General features: G+C 38.1%; 1 protein-coding gene across 2 annotated transcripts in view; it reads left to right on the top strand.

Annotated features, from left to right (window-relative positions):
* The window catches only part of EML4 (EMAP like 4), a 164,403-nt gene that overhangs the window by 61,331 nt on the left and 83,994 nt on the right, over positions 1-19,078 (top strand). For both annotated transcript variants that reach the window (XM_030800374.1, XM_030800373.1), the window contains exon 2: positions 15,167-15,349. In XM_030800374.1, coding sequence (XP_030656234.1) covers positions 15,167-15,349 — 183 coding nt within the window. The remainder of the gene's footprint in view (positions 1-15,166; positions 15,350-19,078) is intronic.

The following is a 19,078-nucleotide window of genomic DNA, read 5'->3' as shown; positions in this document are numbered from 1 at the left end:
TAGGAATTTTAAATGTAACTTTATTAAAAGATAATTAACAATATCCTGCAATATTATGAGTCGTGTGGCATATACAATTCCACACTTATCTATTAGCTCCACGTCTTATTTTTTATTTATTTTTTTGAGACAGAGTCTTTTACTGTTGCACAGGCTAGAGTACAGTGTTGCAATCTTGGCTCACTGTAACCTCCGCCTCCTAGGTTCAAGTGATTGTCCCGCCTCAGCCTCCCGAGTAGCTGGGATTACAGGTGTGTGCCACCATCCCCAGCTAATTTTTTATTTTTAGTAGAGATGGGGTTTTGTCATGTTGGCCAGACTGGTCTCGAACTGCTGACCTCAGGTGATCCCTCCACCTCAGCCTCCAAAAGTGCTGGGATTACAGGCGTGAGCCACCGTGCCCAGCCAGCTCAAGCGCTTTAACCAGCTCTTCTCAGCAGGGCAGTGTGTCTCCTGCTTTACAGAAAAATTAGGTAGAAAGACAAATATCTTTACCTCCTCTCATATTCTTCCCTTCATTCTTAGATAAAAGTATCTCTTCTCAGAAAAGGCTCATTCTTTTTCTTGTTTTTTCTATTTTAGCCTTTCACATCTCTAACGCTGGAGCTCTGCTGCATGTCATTACGTGTTAGTACAAATCACTCTATTGGTTCCTTCCCTAAACCCTGTAAATCTATTACTCTTACATTTAAATAAAAACACCACTGTCAGCTTTGCAAACACTCTCTTCACCCCCATCCCGTTAAACCCTTTCCATCTTCAATCAAATTCCTTAAAAGACTGCCTTACCTCCCAGCCTCACTTCAGTGCATTGCAGTCATGCTTCTATTCCCATGACTCCACTGAAACTTCTCTGGTAAAGATTCCTTAATACTGGCCAAATCAGATGGACCATTTTTAGTCGTTGTCTTTTGATATCTTTGCAGTCTAACATTGTATCTCCTTTCCTGAACCTATGACTAGCCTTCTGACAGTTTTTATTCTGTCTTCTTTGCAGGATAACTTTGGCCCTATTCCTTTCTCGCTCCAAATCATCAATTCTCACAACTCCAGTTATCAGATATGTCCTAATAAAGCTCCCAAATGTAATCTCTAATTCAGGCCTCTATCTTAAGCCCAAGACCTAGTTATACTTTTGTTATAATGACCTCAAACTCAGCAGATCCAAAACCACACATCATTCTGCTCCCTCATTCCCCACCGTTTTTTTTTTCCTTTGTTCTCTATCAGTGAATGTTATTGAACCATTTATTCAGTCATCCAAATAGAAAAACGGGGATCTTCCTGTACTTTTTATCCCCTTATGTAATCAATGACCATATTCCATCAATTCTATCTTGAGTATCATCTATTAAAATTATCCCTTTATGGCTGGGCATGGTGGCTCACGCCTGTAGTCCCAGCACTTTGGGAGGCCGAGGCGGGTGGATCACGAGGTCAGGAGATCGAGACCATCCTGGCTAATATGGTGAAACCCCGTCTCTACTAAATATACAGAAAATTAGCCAGGCGTGGTGGCGGGCACCTGTAGTCCCAGCTACTCGGGAGGCTGAAGCGGGAGAATGGCGTGAACCCAGGAGGCAGAGCTTGCAGTGAGCCGAGATCGCGCCACTGCATTCCAGCCTGAGCAACAGAGTGAGACTCTGTCTCAAAAAAAAAAAAAATTATTGCTTTATTTCTAATTTTTGGTAGATAAATTTCTGGCAGTAATTTTTTTTTTAATTCTCAGCACTTTGAAAATTTTTTATATATAGTACTCAAATATTTGGATGAATAGGAGTTTTGGAAAAGAGATTTGACTGTAATAGAAAAGAGAGAAGATGATTCTTAATCATAGAAACAGCTGAGACTGGGTCCCACAAGCTTTTTCCCTGAAATTAGATTTTGATTTGAGAAGAAAGGAATGGCCAAGGTACATAATATACAAATTAGTAATGCACTGCACAAATGGGAGGTGGTGGGAAAAAAAGCCCAATATACTTTGATGTGCAAGAGGACCTCTTTTTGTTATATGCTAATTAGAAAGCACTTTGTTACAGAACTTTTTGACAGCCCTTCTAACCTTAGGAACCTCTAAGCAATGATTTAATTTGGGTCCATTTATTGTAAGAAGAGTATAGTTGACACGTGAATTATAAAACTACAGCCTTACGTTTGTCTGGTGATTGAAGTATAATAACATACAATCTGCTTTCAAGCCTCTCACCAGTCAATAGCAAGAATTTGAATTCCTTCCTAGCTGTAATGTTTCAAACACATTAGATATTCCCCAACCCACCTCACTCCTGTTAATCTTTCAAGTAACTCCTATACTTTGATGAATCTGTACCAGGTATTAATAAAAAGAGAAGTGCTTTCCTGAGTCTTACTTGTAGAACACTCGTTTCATGGCTTCTACTTTTTTCTGTAAAGGCCTTTTTGTTTTGTTTTTGTTTTTTTTGAGACGGAGTCTGGCTCTGTCGCCCAGGCTGGAGTGCAGTGGCACGATCTCGGCTCACTGCAAGCTCTGCCTCCCGGGTTCATGCCATTCTCCTGCCTCAGCCTCCCTAGTAGCTGGGACTACAGGCGCCCGCCACCACACGTGGCTAATTTTTTGTATTTTTTAGTAGAGATGGGGTTTCACCATGTTAGCCAGGATGGTCTCCATCTGACCTCATGATCCGCCCACCTCGGCCTCCCAAAGTGCTGGGATTACAGGTGTGAGCCACTGTGCCTGGCCTGTGAAGGCCTTTTGTAAGTATTAATCTGGATCATTTTGCCTCATTCCAATGTCTTTTATCAGCTTTTGCTGTTAGTTTATCCTTATCTCAATCTCTTCATGTTATTTAGTTTGGTTTAGGTTTCATCCCTTTCACAGTAGTTTTTGGTGCATGTGTGTTTATAGCTGTTATGTTGTTTATGTTTTATTTTGAGTTGGTTTAAATTTATTAAGTGCAAATGTAAAGCTTAAAAGCAACAAAAAAAGATAAATTGTTTGTTATTATAGGTTTCTTTTTTTTTTTTTTTTTTTTTTTTAAACGGAGTCTCACTCTGTCTCCCAGGCTGGAGTGCAGTGGTGTGATCTCAGCTCCCTGCAAGCTCTGCCTCCCAGGTTCACACCATTCTCCTGCCTCAGCCTCCCCAGTAGCTGGGACTATAGGCACCTGCCACCATGCCCAGACAATTTTTTTTTGTATTTTTAGTAGAGACGGGGTTTCACCATGTTAGCCAGGATGGTCTCAATCTCCTGACCTCATGATCCGCCTGCCTCGGCCTCCCAAAGTGCTGGGATTACAGGCGTGAGCCACCGTGCCCAGCCCCTGTTTCAGGTTTCTTAATACTAGTACTGCAGTTAATATTTTCAAACAACTTGGAAAATTAGTTAAGAAAAATGATTCTCATTGTTAATTATATTCATTAACTTAGCAAAATGTTTATAATAAATCTTAATATCTTAATATTTTGGTTTTAAAAATCAATGAAAAGTGATAATTCCTTAAGTTCTGTTACCATTCATGTGGATTTCATTGTATTTTAAATAAAACAAAAGAAAAAGGAAATATGACTTGCTACTTTGTATACACATTATTTTATTTCCTACTAGGAAAAATACTTACTTTGGGGACTTTAAGCAATAGTACCTTATTGTTAACCAGTTTAAAGAAGATCCGAAAAGTAGTGCTAAAGGACAACCAAATAATTGTAGTGAATATTTGCGTAGTGCATTAATTTCGTGCTTTTCTGCTGCCTAGGGTTTAGCCGCTCCTCAAAGCAGCCCAGGTTTTTTGTCTGTATCCTGCCTGCTTTTGCCTGTGTGTTGTGTGCTCGCTGTCCTTCAGTTTGTCCCCTTTTATAAAATAGAACACTTTTCTTTAGTTCAGAGAGCAAAAGGGGAGGAGAAGAACTATCTTAAGTTTTATTTGTGCCAACATAGAAGTAGTTTGTGTGGTAGGCCATCTGGACTGAGAGGATTTCCTCAGAATGTAAAGTATGTTGTGAGATTTAGAGAGCTGAGATTTGCTTTGGAACTATCTGGGAAGGTGGTAGGAAACGTAGACAGAACTGGTTTATATTGCCTACAACATCGGTGGTGAGAATGGAAGACAGCTTGCCTGGTCTCACTTCAGTGTGGGGTTCCTCTACACTTAAAAATTTCTAACGAGGTAACCTATCTCCATTCCTGTGGGTTCAGACTTGCCTCACAAACTTATGACAAAAGAAGTCTTAGGACTTGGGAATGAATCTAGATTCCTTGCTCCCTCCATTAGCCCCCTTCTCCCTGTAAATATATGTGTCAGTAATATGATAAACATTTGCCTACACACTTGTATAAAGTACTTAAAACTACTTGCTTTATAAACAAATATATTCCTGTTGAGAGGACAGAGTGGGTTTTGCTCAGCTTGTTCTTGTTCTCCGTGAAAAAAGATGGTCATGTATATAAAACAGCAGCTTTTAATGGAAAATAATTTAAAAGTGCCTGTCTTAATAATACTCAGAAATTGTATAATTAAGCTTGACTTTTGCTTTTGTGAAGTCTAACCAAAAAACTTCATCAAAAACAATTATCTGGACCGGGCACTGTGGCTCATGCCTTGTAATCCCAACACTTTGGGAGGCCAAGGCGGGTGGATCACTGGAGGCCAGGAGTTCAAGGCCAGCCTGGCCAACGTGGCGAAACCCCATCTCTACTAAAAATACAGAAATTAGCGGGCCAGGCATGGTGGCTCATGCCTGTAATCCCAGCACTTTGGGAGGCTGAGGTGGGTGTATCACCTGAGGTCAGGAGTTTGAGACAAGCCTGGCCAACATGGGAGATCTTGTCTCTATTAAAAATACAAAAATTAGCTGGGTGTGCTTGCAGGTGCTTGTAATCCCAGCTACCCGGGAGGCTAATGCAGGAGAATCGCTTGAACCTGGGAGGTGGAGGTTGCAGTGAGCCGAGATCGCACCACCGCACTCAGTCTGGGCGACAAGAGCGAAACTCCATCTCAAAAAAAAAAAAAAAAAAAAGTAGCAGAGCATGGTGGTGTGCAGCTGTAATCCCAGCTACCCAGGAGGCTAAGGTGCGAGAATTACTTGAGCCTGAGAGGCAGAGGTTGCAGCGAGCTGAGATCATGCCACTGTACTCCAGCCTGGGCAACAGAGCCAGACTCTGTCTCAAAACAAACAAACAAACAACAACAAAAAAAAAAACACTATACACAGCGTGTGGTATTGTTACTAGTTTCTCATGGTCTTCACTCACATTTGCTTCTCTAATCTAACCTAATCTTCTGCCATTACCATTCTAACCTGTGAGGACTGCCTAGTATCTCAGCATAAGTGCTTTAGGAAGGGGAGATCAGAGACTATTTCAAATTTTTTAACAACTTATTTGTTCTTGGGATGATATTATATCTCATATCATGTAACTTTTTGAAATGAAGCACTGTTTTGTTCCTTAGGTTTGTAGATAACTAATCTTAGAGTCATACCATTAGGCCTCAAAACTGTCATAAAGACCATCTAGTATAGTTGTTTTTATACCACAAAACCCCAGGGTTCTTGGAAATACAACTTCATTTCTGTTTTGGAATTTAATTCACAAAAATGGATTCATTGTTCTCCAAAGAATAAAGTGAATAAATCAGTTATGTAGACCAGTTATCATGTCCCCCATCCACTTTTACAGAAGAGAAACATCACTGAACTTCCCTCCCCCTCCCTAAAAAGTATAATACATGCTTTAATCACATAGATGTTCCATTATGTGTGAGTGTCTCACTATCCTATCCTCTGTCATACAACCATCAGAAGTAACTATTGTCATAAATTTTGTGTATATCATTCCCTTGGTTTTTCAGTAGTTTTATTCTAAACATTGTATGATTTACTTTTGTATGTTTTTGAACTTTATATAAATTTCACCTGACTTGCTCTTTACGTTCATCACGTTCCTGAGATTGAAAATGATGTTGCACGTCGCCATAGTTTACTTTTACTATTCTGGTATTCTGTTGATTGTTAATATCACAATTTATTTACCCATTTTACAATTAATATTTAGGTTGTTTCCAATTTGTTTTTATGATGAACTATGCTGCTGTGAATATTCTTGGACATGTCTTTTGGTGTATGTATGTCTGCAGGAGTTTCTCTAGAACAGAGACTGGGAGACTGCCTGGGAGGCCACCTGTTTTATAAATGAAGTTTTATTAAATGAAGTTTTATTGGAACATAGCCACACCCATTCATATACATATTTCTAGCTGTTTTTGTGTTACAAAGGCACATCTGAGTAGTTTGCTGCACAGACTGTGTGGTCTGCAAAGCCTAAAATATTTAACTATTTTCCCCTTTACAGAAAAGTTTGTTGACTCTTTAGGTTAGGGTAACACACGGTGGAATTGCTGGGTCATAGGATGTGTGTGTCTTCAGTTTTACTAGATATTGCCAAGGTTTTTTTTCCCCCTAAAGTCATTGAAACAGGTCACTCTCTACCAGTAATGTTTGAGAGCTTGTGTCCCTCCATATCTTTGGGAACACTGGATGTTTTGTCACTTTACGTTTTTGGCCAGTCTGGTACGCATAAGATGGTATTTTGGATGGTTTCAATTTTCCTTTCCAAGATTTTTAATGAGGTGTTTGAGCCTCATTTTATGTTTGTTGGCCATTTATGTTTCCTTTTCTGTGAGGTGTTTAGAAAGACTGGCAAAAGCTTTGACTAACTATAGAATTGTTTGTAGTCTCGACCTCCCTGGTCTCAGGTCATCCTCCCACCTCAGCCTCCTAAGTAGCTGGGACTACAGGTGTGTGCCGCCATGCCTGGCTAGTTTTTGTAGAGACAGGGATGCCATGTTGCCCAGGCTGGTCTCGAACTCCTGAACTCAAGCAGTCCTCCTCCCTCGACCTCCTAAAGTGCTAGGATTGTGGGCATGAGCTACTATGCCCAGTCTGGATACTAATTTTTATCATTTATATGTGTTACAGCTATCTTTTCCATGTTTATGGATTACTTTCTCTATTATGTCTTTTGGAGACCAAACATCTGAATTCTATTGTAGTTAAGTATCAATATTTTATGGTTCTTTTTGTATCTTTTTTAGGGCCTTCCTGTTTGTAGGATATGAAGACATTTGTACTTATTTTCTAAAGATTTTATAATTTTGCCCTTAATTCTTTATTCTTCTTGGATTTTATTTTTGTGTGTGGTGGAGATATGGGCTTTAATATATGGTTCACCCTTGAATAACATGGGGGTTTGGGGTGCCAACTCCCTCCCTCTCCCGCTCAGTTGAAAATCCACGTATACTTTTGATTCCCCAAAAACCTGACTACTGGTAGCCTACTATTGACCAGAAGCTTTACTGGTAACAACAAGTTGATTCACATATTTTTGTGTATTACATATATTATATGGTGTACTCTTACAATAAAGTAAGCTAGAGAAAAGAAAATGTTATTAAGAAAGTCATAGGGAAATTTCATTTACTTTTCATTAAATCAAAATGGATTATCATAAGAGCTTCCTCTTCGTCATCTCAACTACTCAACATGAGTTGAGTAGGTTGAGGAGGAAGAGGAGAGGTTGGCTTGCATTTTCCTGTTAAGTACTTAAGTATGAATAAGTTTTAAAAAGTGATTACTTATTGGTAGCATGTAAGTTCAGAGTCAGGAATGATGATTATGCCAAAAAACAACCAGTTGTCCACGTGGGTGTCTGAGATAGTGACACCTTTGTTTTCTGATAGCTCAGTATACACTTTATTTCATGCACAAAATTATTTTTTAAATACTGTATAAAATTATCTTCAGGACATGTGTATAAGATGTAAGTGAAACATAAATGAATTTTGTAGTTAGACTTGGATCCCCTCCACAAGATATCTCATTATGTATATGCAGATATTCCAAAATCTGAAAAATTTGAGACCTGAAACGCTTCTGGTACCAAGCAATTCAGACAAGGGATACTCAACCTGTAATATGTTTTTAAAATAGAAGAGGTCCTCCTTTTAGAGACTTCTCATATAAACAGTTCAAAAAGCTTAGTTATTCAATATCCCATAATGTAGGAAATTAGATTGGAAAGGGAGATTGCTATGGATAGGCATAGCTAATCCTAACTGCAAAGAGGTAAGGAGAAAAGTAGAAAGATTAGAAAACCAAAAATGTGGTCTGGTGCAGTGGCTCATGCCTATAATTCCAGCACTTTGGGAGGCTGAGAGGGGAGGATTGCTTGAGGATGGGAATTCAAGACCAGCTTGGGCAACATAGTGAGACCCTATCTCTACAAAAAAGAAAATTAAAAATGTAATTTTTTTTTTATTTTTTTATTTTTTTATTTTTTGGCAATAGGGTCTTACTTTTTTGCCCAGGCTGGAGTGCAGTGATGCAGTTGTAGCTCACTGCAGCCTTGAACTGGGCTCAGACAATTCTACTGCCTCAGCCCCTCAATTACAAGCAGGTGCCACCACACCTGGCTAACTTTTAAAAAGTTGTTATTTATTTATTTTAAAGACAGGGTCTTGCTCTATCACGAAGACTGGAGTGCAGTGGCACAGTCATGGCTTACTGCAGCTGTGACCTCTTAGGCTCAAGTGATCCTCCTGCCTCAGGACTGGGACTATAGGTGTGTGCTGCCACCCCCTGGCTAATTTTTTTTGTAAAGACAGGGTCACCCTAGATTGCCCAGGTCTTGAACTCCTCTGCTCACGCAATCCTCCTGCCTCAACCTCTCAAAGTGCTGAATTAGAGGCCTGAGCCATGGTTCTCAATTATTTGATTAGACATATAATAGCCTCGAAGGCATCATTTCGCCACAGTGCTTGCAGCGTAGTAATTAATATTCTAAATGAAGACTGAGTCACCAAGAAGTGGTTACATTATGATTGTATGCCCCCACTAAGAAAACAAGACAGTAAGTATTCTGTTTTAGAAAGATATAAAATCAGTAAAATCCAAAGGTACTAGAATGTGTAGGCATGTCTCCTTCTGATATGATACTGGATTGCCAACTTTTGGATATTTATAATAAAACACAATATACTTACCTTTGCAAAGATGACACATTTCTCAACAGTTCAGAAAATAAATTAACTGTGATTCAGTGTAATAAAAGTGTAATGAATAGCTGTCATTGTATTCTTTAAACTGTAATATTTTAAACTTTAAAATACAAAGTTTACGGGTCACATATAAATTTCCTTGTATTTCTAAAAAGAGACTGACTCATGCCAGTAAATAGATTAGACTGATAGAGGTTTGTGGATCTCCGTTTTCTCTTCATTCTTTACTTTTTTCTTAACAAGTTCAAAAATGCTTGAGAATTCATTTGTATTTCTTATTTTAACCTTCAAAGCTGGAAACTATTTTGAGAAGGAGCAACAATTTTTAAAAACCGGGGTCAATACCAAAAATTTTTTAAAGGGAGGGGATTACCATTTTTAGCTTATACTCCTACTCTATAAAAAGGTGGGGGGTGTAAGGAAAATGGTCTAATCTACTTGATCAAGAAAAGGGAATGTTAGTAGCCCTCAGAAAATATATTCATTTACTGAACAATTATATCCTTTAGTTTATTGTGAATGAGAATGGGGGCATCTTAGAGATTGGGAGTGAAAAAAGTAAGAGCAAAGTTTTCAAAATGGAAAGAACAAGAGCAGTGGATAATATAGTCATCAGAGGAAGGAACTCTGACTCTAGTTTGCTGTGTGGCCATGGGTAACTCACCTGATGTCTCAGAGTCTTAGTTTACTTATTTATAAAATGATGAGAGGGGTTGTTGCACTTTAAGATAGTGTCTGTTCTTGTTTTAGTAATCTATGATAGAAATTTATTTGCATTCTGCTTTGCTATGTTCCTTGTAACATTGGAACACTAACTGGAGGAAACTTGTTTTAAGAAGTTAAGCTTCAGAAGCAATGCATTTTACCTTAAAAGGCATAAATTAATACACATTTTTATTGTGAAATTTGAATAATACAGGAATACATACACTAAAAAGCAAAAATTTCTCTTTATTTCCACTTTTCTAATCTCACCTTCCTAGCCAGAGGTAACCCAGTTACCAGTTTGATGTGTGTACTTCACAACTTCTTTCCGTGTACATTATATATACATATGTGTGTGTATATGTATGTTTTTTGTGTTAATTTTTAAAAGTGTGTTTTGATGTGTGTCTATAAATTATTCAGTACATATTGTTTTGTAGTTTGCTTATTCCACTTAAGTCATCTTGTAGATCTTTCAAATTTTTAGCTTATGCTCCTACTCTGTTGTTTTAAATTATTCCATGATATTCTATGGTATGGACATATTATAGCTTATTTAACCTCATCCTTAGACTTTAGGTCATTTCTAATTTTGTGGCAATAATAAACTGTGCAATAAAGAACATCAATATAGGATAGTAACTTACTGTAACCACCCTATATGGCCGTGCTGTGCATTATTTCATCTAATCATCCCAAGCCTGATGTAAGTACCGGTTCACATGAGTAAATTACACATGAAGAAAGCAGTCACAGAGTCGGTAAATAGCAAACAGATGGCCGGGCATGGTGGCTCACACCTGTAATCCCAGCACTTTGGGAGGCCAAGGCGGGCACATCCCTTGAGGTCAGGAGTTTGAGACCAGCCTGACCAACATGGCAAAACTCCATATCTACAAAAAAATAATAATAAAAGTTAGCTGGGTGTGGTGGCACGCGCCTCTGTAATCTCCCAGCTACTCCGAGCCTCGGCTAATAGAGGCTGAGGCAGGAGAATCTCTTGAACCCAGGAGGCAGAGGTTGCAGTGAGATTGCACCACTGCACTCCAGCATGGTTGACAGAGTGAGTCTTGAAAAAAAAAAAAAAAGCAAACAAATAGATGTATTTAGTCAGTGTAATACCAGAGTTCATGCACTATTCTACCACAGCTTTTATTGAATTCTCAAAGAAATTCATGCCCCTGAAAGGGTTAAGAGCCAGGATTTTAGACAGGAAGGAATTAGAGCTATGAGGAACTCTGGCGATCAACTACTACGCTCTGTTACATTGCCATTGCTTGTTGCCTTGGCTATAGTGACCCTGTAATTGATCATCCAAGTCAGGGAACTTGAGAGTGAAAGAGGGGGCATTATGATAATATTTATACTGAGACAGGAGACATATTTGTTCTGGAGAAACTGAGACACTTGAACATCTTAACCCTAACATACGCCATCATCACCTTTCACATGGTTTACTGCAGTAGCCTCCTGTCTGTTCTTGTGTTTACTCTTATCCTGTTCCATTCTGTTTTCACACAGCAACCAAAATGATCTTCCTGAAACAAAAAACTGATTAAATCACTCAGTAGTTTAAGCCCCTTGCGTGGCTTTGTGAAAGGATGTATTTGTTTGGTCCTCATGTGATGATTGTTAGAATGCAGCATGGAATAGAATGCAGCATGGAATAAAATAAAAGGCACTTAAGTTGAGAGTCAAAAGACTTGTCTTTGAGTCTGAGATACCTAGATTAGTTTGGTGACCTTGAGCAAGTTATTTAGTTTGAGCTATTTCCTCCAATATAAAATATAGATTGTGTGTGTATGTGTGTGTGTGGGGGGGAGCTGAGGTAATAAATATGAAAGGCACAATATAAATGCAGGACATTGTTAATAGTTAACTTTGTATGTGTTATGCCCTTCGAAAAATTGTTCTTGTGTCTCACAGTGTCTATCAGGGTTGGGTAGGAATTTTACAAGCTGAACCACCTTTCTTGTCACTATCCAAGTTTCACACAACTTGAACACCTTAGTCATTTTTTAAAAAATCAAAGTTTGTAAAAGTTTGCTGAAGGTAAAAGTTACCAAGCTGGTACTAAAACCTAGCACCCTAACCTTGGCGTTATAGCCTGATAATCTAGTAGCTCAGCTGCCCTCCCAGAATAATTAAGCAGGTTATATGTTTACAAAAATCATATAAGCATTTTATCTGTGGTCATAATATAAAGGTATAGCTCATCTTTCATGAATTGAGAACAATTTAGAAAAATACATCCATATAGTTTACTGACTTAATCATGACCTTTGCTTTACCAATAATGGCTTGCAAAAAGTGAATTTATTAGGTTATATAATTAGCTGGGAGGAATATTGGAGTAGCTCTCAGAATTGAAGGGCCAAGGCTTCAGAGACTAGAACTGGAACACAAGGTAGTTAGAACCACCTTTATTTTTGACAGTCCTAGGGTGACATCCTGATAGATGGAGAACCAAGGAGGATGGGCTATAACTCTTATCTGTGGGAAATTCAAGAGGGGTTCATTTGGCCTATCCTGTATCTCATGACTACTACTCCTGTGGTAGTATTAGATTGAGCCATATTAACTAACTTCCTTCCTCCCTCCCTCTCTCCCTCTCTCCTTTCCTCCCTCCCTTCCTTCCCTTTTTTCTCTTTTCTTTTCTTTCCTTTTCTTTTCTCTTCTCGTGTTGTCTCTTCTCTTCTTTTTTTCTCTTTTCTTTTTTCTTTTCTTTCTGACAGGGTCTTCCTCTGTCACCCAGGTTTAAGTGCAGTGGTGTAATTAAAGCTCACTGCATCCTTGAATTAAACCCATTTTTGACTGGATTTAAGTGAGCCTCCCATTTCACTTTTCTGAGTACAGACACGTGCCACCATGCCCAGATAATTTTTTCCATTTTTGTAGACATGGGTTCTCACTACGTTGCCCAGGCTGATCTCAAACTCCTGGGATCAAGCTATCCGCCCACCTTGGCCTCCCTGAGTGCTAGGATTACAGTCATAAGCTGCCTTGTCCAGCTGAAATTTCTAATAGTAATATTTATACAACTGAAAAGGTCATTTTATATGGTTCAGTCTCATAGTATGGGGAGCAGAGGGTAAAGTGAGGCATCATAGATTGACAGCCGTACTAGGACCAAGAAATATGGTGGAGTTTCACAAAAGACAAGAGTGGCTATTCTTCCTGTGAGAAGAAGGAGAATAGGAAAGAATTTTGGGTAGAAAGAATAGTGACCATAGTCTAACATACTTACAAAGAATATAGATCAGCTAGAATTCAGCTAGACCACCGTGGAAGTGAAAAATACTTAAAATATAAAAATTTCTAAGGCGAGAGACTGAATTGTTCTTATCATTCCTTAAGCATCTCAGAGTTGGACACATCTGCCTTTAAGTAACAAATGTGCTCAAAGCTTTCAAATTCTAACTTTTGTACTTTGTACATATCCTAGGCGCACCCTCCTTAAAACAATCTTATTTAAAGATGAAGAAATTAATGCTTAAAGAACTAAAATAACTTGCCTAAGATTATGTAACTAGTTAATATGGAACCAGAATTTGAAGTCTAATTTAAAGATGAAACCCAACTTTTCCTTCAGTATCAGTACTTCTCAAAGATAAGACTGTCAGTGAAATACTAGTAAAGACAGAAGAGAGTACATATGTATGCATGGGAGGTCTGGTGGTGTATATGATCTTAAATATGAAATATGAATATTGTTTATTGTTCCATAATGTAATGGTGATAGCTTTGGTTTTTAAATGTTGTGGTGGTGGTTTTAAACTTTGAATTAAATTGTTAAGTTCCATAGCATATTATCTCAGTATGAGAAAAAAACAGTACATTCTGCCTTATTGTCTGAATGACTGAAACAGTCATTTAAATTATCTCAGTGTGCTCCAAACAACTCTTACATTAGAATCTAAAACTTCCCCTCAGTGTAAGCCAAGGGTGTACTGAACAGTTAGTTATTTTCCTGAATTTTCCTGCTTATACTGAATGAACCAATAGCAATGAATGTTTCTCTTTTTTTTTTTTTTTTTTTTTTTTTTTTTTTTTTTTTTGAGATGGGGTCTTGCTCTGTTGCCAGGCTGGAGTGCAGTGGCGTGATCTCGGCTCACTGCAACCTCTGCCTCCTGGGTTCAAGCGATTCTCCTGCCTCAGCCTCCCAAGTAGCTGGGACTACAGGCACACGCCACCATGCCCGGCTAATTTTTTGTATTTTAATAGAGATGGGGTTTCACCTTGTTGGCCAGGATGGTCTCGATCTCCTGACCTCGTGATCCGCCCGCCTCAGCCTCACAAAGTGCTGGGATTACAGGCATGAGCCACTGCACCCAGCCGGCAATTGATGTTTCTATATGTTTGGATTCTGATTGACCCAACAAATACAGTAGTATAGTCTAAAGTTACGTAACTTTGCAAGTCCTTTGTAATTGCTGTGGTATAGCTAGGCCTTATTTGAATAGTCTTTCTCTTGTTGTTGTTACATACCTAAGGCAAATATTAAGTATGTACTTCATAAAAACCTTTTTTTAAAAGAGGTTGTGGTGTTAGGTGGAGAGAAGGAGCAGCAAAAAGTCTTTTGTTAATTACATAGCAATACTGACTTCTGTGGGGTGTGGGAGAGTATGATAGTAAAAAGTAAAGTAGTAAAGATGCTTCCTCATCATTGTTGGTTAAGGTGATAGACTCCCTATCTGATACATAAAGCCAAACAGAAATGATTTATATGCCTTTTCTGTTTTCAGAGAGAACTGTGGTAATAATGTTGTAATTAAGAAAGGTTAAATAGTTTGCTCTCTTGCAAGTTTCCTGATGTCTACAAGATGATGTATTTAGGGAGCCTTTTCGTGAGAAAACCAATTAAGATGATGTTGTAAAAATAGGGGAAATTTGACCATGGGGACAGTTGTCACCATTTTAATTATTTGTGAAATTTATTAACTTATTTTAAATTAAGATAGCTATAAAAATCTTTATAGAAGTTAATATGTGTCAACATGATGGGATGTTACAGAGTTTTTTGTTTTGAAATTTCCTTTTTTTTTGAGACAGACCCTTGCTCTGTTGCCCAGACTAGAGTGCAGTGGCGCAATCTCAGCTTACTGCACCCTCCACCTTCAGGGTTCACGTGATTCTCGCACCTCAGCCTCCCAAATAGCTGGAATTACAGGAGCTCATCATCATGCCTGGCTAATTTTTTGTGTTGTTAGTAGAGACGGGATTTCACCATGTTGGCCAGGCTGGTCTCCAACTCCTGACCTCAAGTGATCTGCCCGCCTTGGCCCCTCAAAGTGCTGGAATTACAGGCGCGAGCCACTTCACCTAGCCAGAATTTTTCTCATCTTTTGTAAGTCTTATCTGGCATAGTTTTTCTTATCAGAAATTACTTCTCAAGCAGTTTACTTAAAAATATTCCATATTTTATTTTATAGATGATAGTATTTCTGCTGCAAGTACTTCTGATGTTCAAGATCGCCTGTCAGCTCTTGAGTCACGCGTTCAGCAACAAGAAGATGAAATCACTGTGCTAAAGGCAGCTTTGGCTGACGTTTTGAGGCGTCTTGCAATCTCTGAAGATCATGTGGCCTCAGTGAAAAAATCAGTCTCAAGTAAAGGTAATTGTGTTGTAAAGTTAAAAAGAGTCTTGCTTTTTGCAATATTTTCTTTGAAAGTTGAAGTTGGAAATATAAAACTAGTTTTTTATGTGGATTACTTGTGATTATAGTTTGTTTTCCATTTCCTTTTTTTTAATTCCCAAAAAGTTCTGAAAGTTTATTATTTATTATTTAAAATAAAGAATTTTTGCGTAATCCACTGATTATACTTACAGGTTTTTTATGTCACAGTATTTGTGTGAAGTTAGTATCTTCCAACTAGATGATAAGTTTACTGAGGGCAGGAACTGAATCATCGTTTTGTGTCTCTCATTTCATATTGAACATAGCTGGTAGGCACTCATGTGTTTTTAAAATTAATTCTGTTGTCAATACAGAAACATAATTAAAATCATTATAGTTTAAATAGCTTTATTCTGAACGCTCTGTCGTTGTTAGCAGAATCCTGAAAAAATTTAAGCTCTGAAGCTTACTAGCCCAGTATAATGGGACTTTTAACTTTCCAGTATTGGGAGTTTTCAAGGTTGAGAGAAACAGTCATCAAGACCCTGTTGCTCTGAGTTTGGAGCAGATGCAGTGTACCTTTTCCCTTACTTCAACCACCAAGAAAGAATTTATTATTCTTTGACATGAATCAAGATTTGAACATATCATTTGATGTCTCTTACTGATTTATTGGTAGAGTATATGGGGATAGGCATGATTATGCCCATTTTGGCAATGGGAAAAGTGAGGACATTTATTGGCTTGCCTTCCTACTTCAATAAGTCAATGTAAATTATTAACCTAGGGAGGAGTTTTACATAACTCCCAAATTCTAGCTGATTAGGAGATAGTACAGTCAGCCAACCAGCAAATGAGAAGCAGATTTAGAAGAAAGATTGTGAATTCAGTTTCTGAATGTTGTTTAGGGTGTATATGGTATGTAGAGATACATATTGGTAGCTGAATTACATATGGATCTAGTGCTCATGTTAGTCTTGGCTAGCAATAAGAATTTGGGAATGTTCCTCTTATGGATGATAGTTGAAGCCGTAAAGGATGTAAAATGAGAAGGCAGTCCAGCATAGTTCCATTGGGAGTTCCAACATTTCAGCATAGCACAAAAAGTGATGCACATTGCCAACTGCTACAGAGATGTCAAATAAAACAAAGACTGAGAGATGACCATTGGATTTGGCATTTACAGCAATATTAGAAACCTCTCCAAAAGCAATTTTAGTGGAGTAGTAGAACTGCAAATCAAATACCAGTATTTTGAGAAGCAGCAATAAAGAATTGTAGAATTGAGAGCAACAAATATAGCCACTCTCAAAAAATTCACCTGAGTGGAGGAAGGTGGTAATAGCTAGGAGAGGATGCTATGTTGAAGGCCAGTTTTAATTACTTTTTAAAATATGTTAAAAATATGTGATAGACTTGAGCACAAAGATAGGTTGAAGACAAAAAGGCAGCAGAGAGGAAGACCAATATGGGGAAATGGGGTGGTAATTGATGAGGCAAGTATCCTGAGAATTTGAGAAGGGATCTTTGAGAACTACAACTTCTGGCCCTGATAACTGTGAATATATATCGAGACAGTGATAACCTTTAGGTGCAAAGATAGGTCCTCAGGGATAGAAAAAAAGAGAATGCATGTTTGGAATGGTTAAAGCGGAGAATGGAAGACCGTAGACATTTGAAAGAGATGCTGAGAGACCCTGAGGGTATGGAGGCGGGAAACTTATTGTGGAGGAAAGGTGAGTATCATTCTGCCCGGTTTTGTGATTACCACTCTTTTCCCTCTCAGCCTCATGTACTCTGGGTCTGTGTATTTACAGTGGAGAGTCAGATGGAAGAAAGGATCGATCTTTTTCATTAGTGATAGTGAGATAAATATGTCAATGACAAAGGGTAAGGGACCTGAGGGTTTGGCAAAAGATTTGATAGAAACCACTTTGACTAATAAAATGTTATGTTGTGCTTGCTTGCTTGCTTGCTTTCTTTCTTTCTTTCTTTCTTTATTTAGAGAGCCAACTTTGAGGACCGCGAAGATCAAGCCAGAAAAAAATTTTGTTTGGTTATAAATTGATTTTTATAGGAGGATTTTGGATTTTTAGAGTAGAATAAGGAGCTAGATCTGTTAATGTATATAGGCTTTATAGGAAATACAAGCTTTGTGTAGAGGGGGAAGAACAGGTTTCCTATATATAATAGACTCAGAACCCGAGGGTACATATAAGTATTTTAAAACCTATAATAGAAAATGATAACGATGTTTGATTGCTATTCACATTTTTAAAAGCTTATTTTAAATAGTTTATATTAGTTTTTTTAAACTTTTTTAAGAGACACGGTCTTACTCTGTCACCCAGGCTCACTGTAACCTCAAACTCCTGGGCACAAGTGGTCCTCATTCCTCAGCCTCTGGAGTAGCTAGGACTACAGGTGTACACCACAATGCCCTGCTAAAACCTTTTCTTTTTTTTTTTGTACAAGCGGAATCTCACTATGTTGCCCAGGCTGGTCTCAAACTCCTGGGCTCAAGTGATCTACCTTGGTCTCCAAAGTCTTTTTAATATGCTGAAACAATAGTACATTGTAATTTTACATAAATTGAGAAAAATTTTAAAGATATTTTCTCTCATATTGTATCTACTAAGGTATTTCAGTAAAGAAAATTCTGAAATATTTTAAAGAAATTTAAAGATTGCTTTTTTTCCAGCATATACACAGTATTTTATATGACACATGAGTTATTTAGCACCTACTGCTCAATGTCATGAAATATAAATACAGTTAACTAGCTATAATTCCTGTTCCCCAGCAGCTTATTTTTTGTAAGTTGTCCTTTCTGATCCTTTTCTAATTATCCTTAGTCATAATTCCTATGTCTCTAAAGTGAGTCTAGGATCAGTTTTGTTAATGGCTCTTTTTCTGGAGCCACAGAACCATCTCTGTGGAACTTTTCACATAACACTAACTCTTAATTCTTTTTAATAACCTTATTAATTAGAGATTTTTTCCAATTGATTTTTAAATTATACTTCATAATTAACTTTGCTATTTTATAATATGCTAAGGTGGTTCATTCTGAGTTACTCTGTTACCTGGAACACAGGCAGTCTATGAAATGGATTGATGGGGGTATTGATTATATAATAATTTGAGAAAATAATTATTTCATAGATGAGCATAATTCATGTTAATTACTGTATTTTCCTTTAATGGAAGAATATGTCCAACTAATTATGTTTCCAATAGTGATTTTAAGACATTGAGAGAAATACATATGTAAAGTTTCATAATGTTATTGGCAACTCTGAACAGCTTTATCTTGGAGTTTATATATAGCATATCGTTGAAAGCAACTGGATGCCGGGCGCGGTGGCTCAAGCCTGTAATCCCAGCACTTTGGGAGGCCGAGGCGGGCGGATCACGAGGTCAGGAGATCGAGACCATCCTGGCTAACACGGTGAAACCCCGTCTCTACTAAAAATACAAAAAATTAGCCGGGCGTGTTGGCGGGCACCTGTAGTCCCAGCTACTGGGGAGGCTGAGGCAGGAGAATGGCGTGAACCCGGGAGGCGGAGCTTGCAGTGAGCTGAGATCGGGCCACTGCACTCCAGCCTGGGGGACAGAGCAAGATTCCATCTCAAAAAAAAAAAAAAAAAAATTGGAATTTAAGTGACTGTTCACTATTGACATTTGTGTACAGCCTAAAATAGATCATCTCAGTTTTGATACTAA

Source organism: Nomascus leucogenys, chromosome 19 (genome assembly GCF_006542625.1).
Source record: "Nomascus leucogenys isolate Asia chromosome 19, Asia_NLE_v1, whole genome shotgun sequence".
In the NCBI taxonomy this organism is placed as follows: Eukaryota; Metazoa; Chordata; class Mammalia; order Primates; family Hylobatidae; genus Nomascus; species Nomascus leucogenys.
Note: the sequence above shows the minus strand (reverse complement) of the source record. Positions and strands in the feature narration are given on the sequence as shown.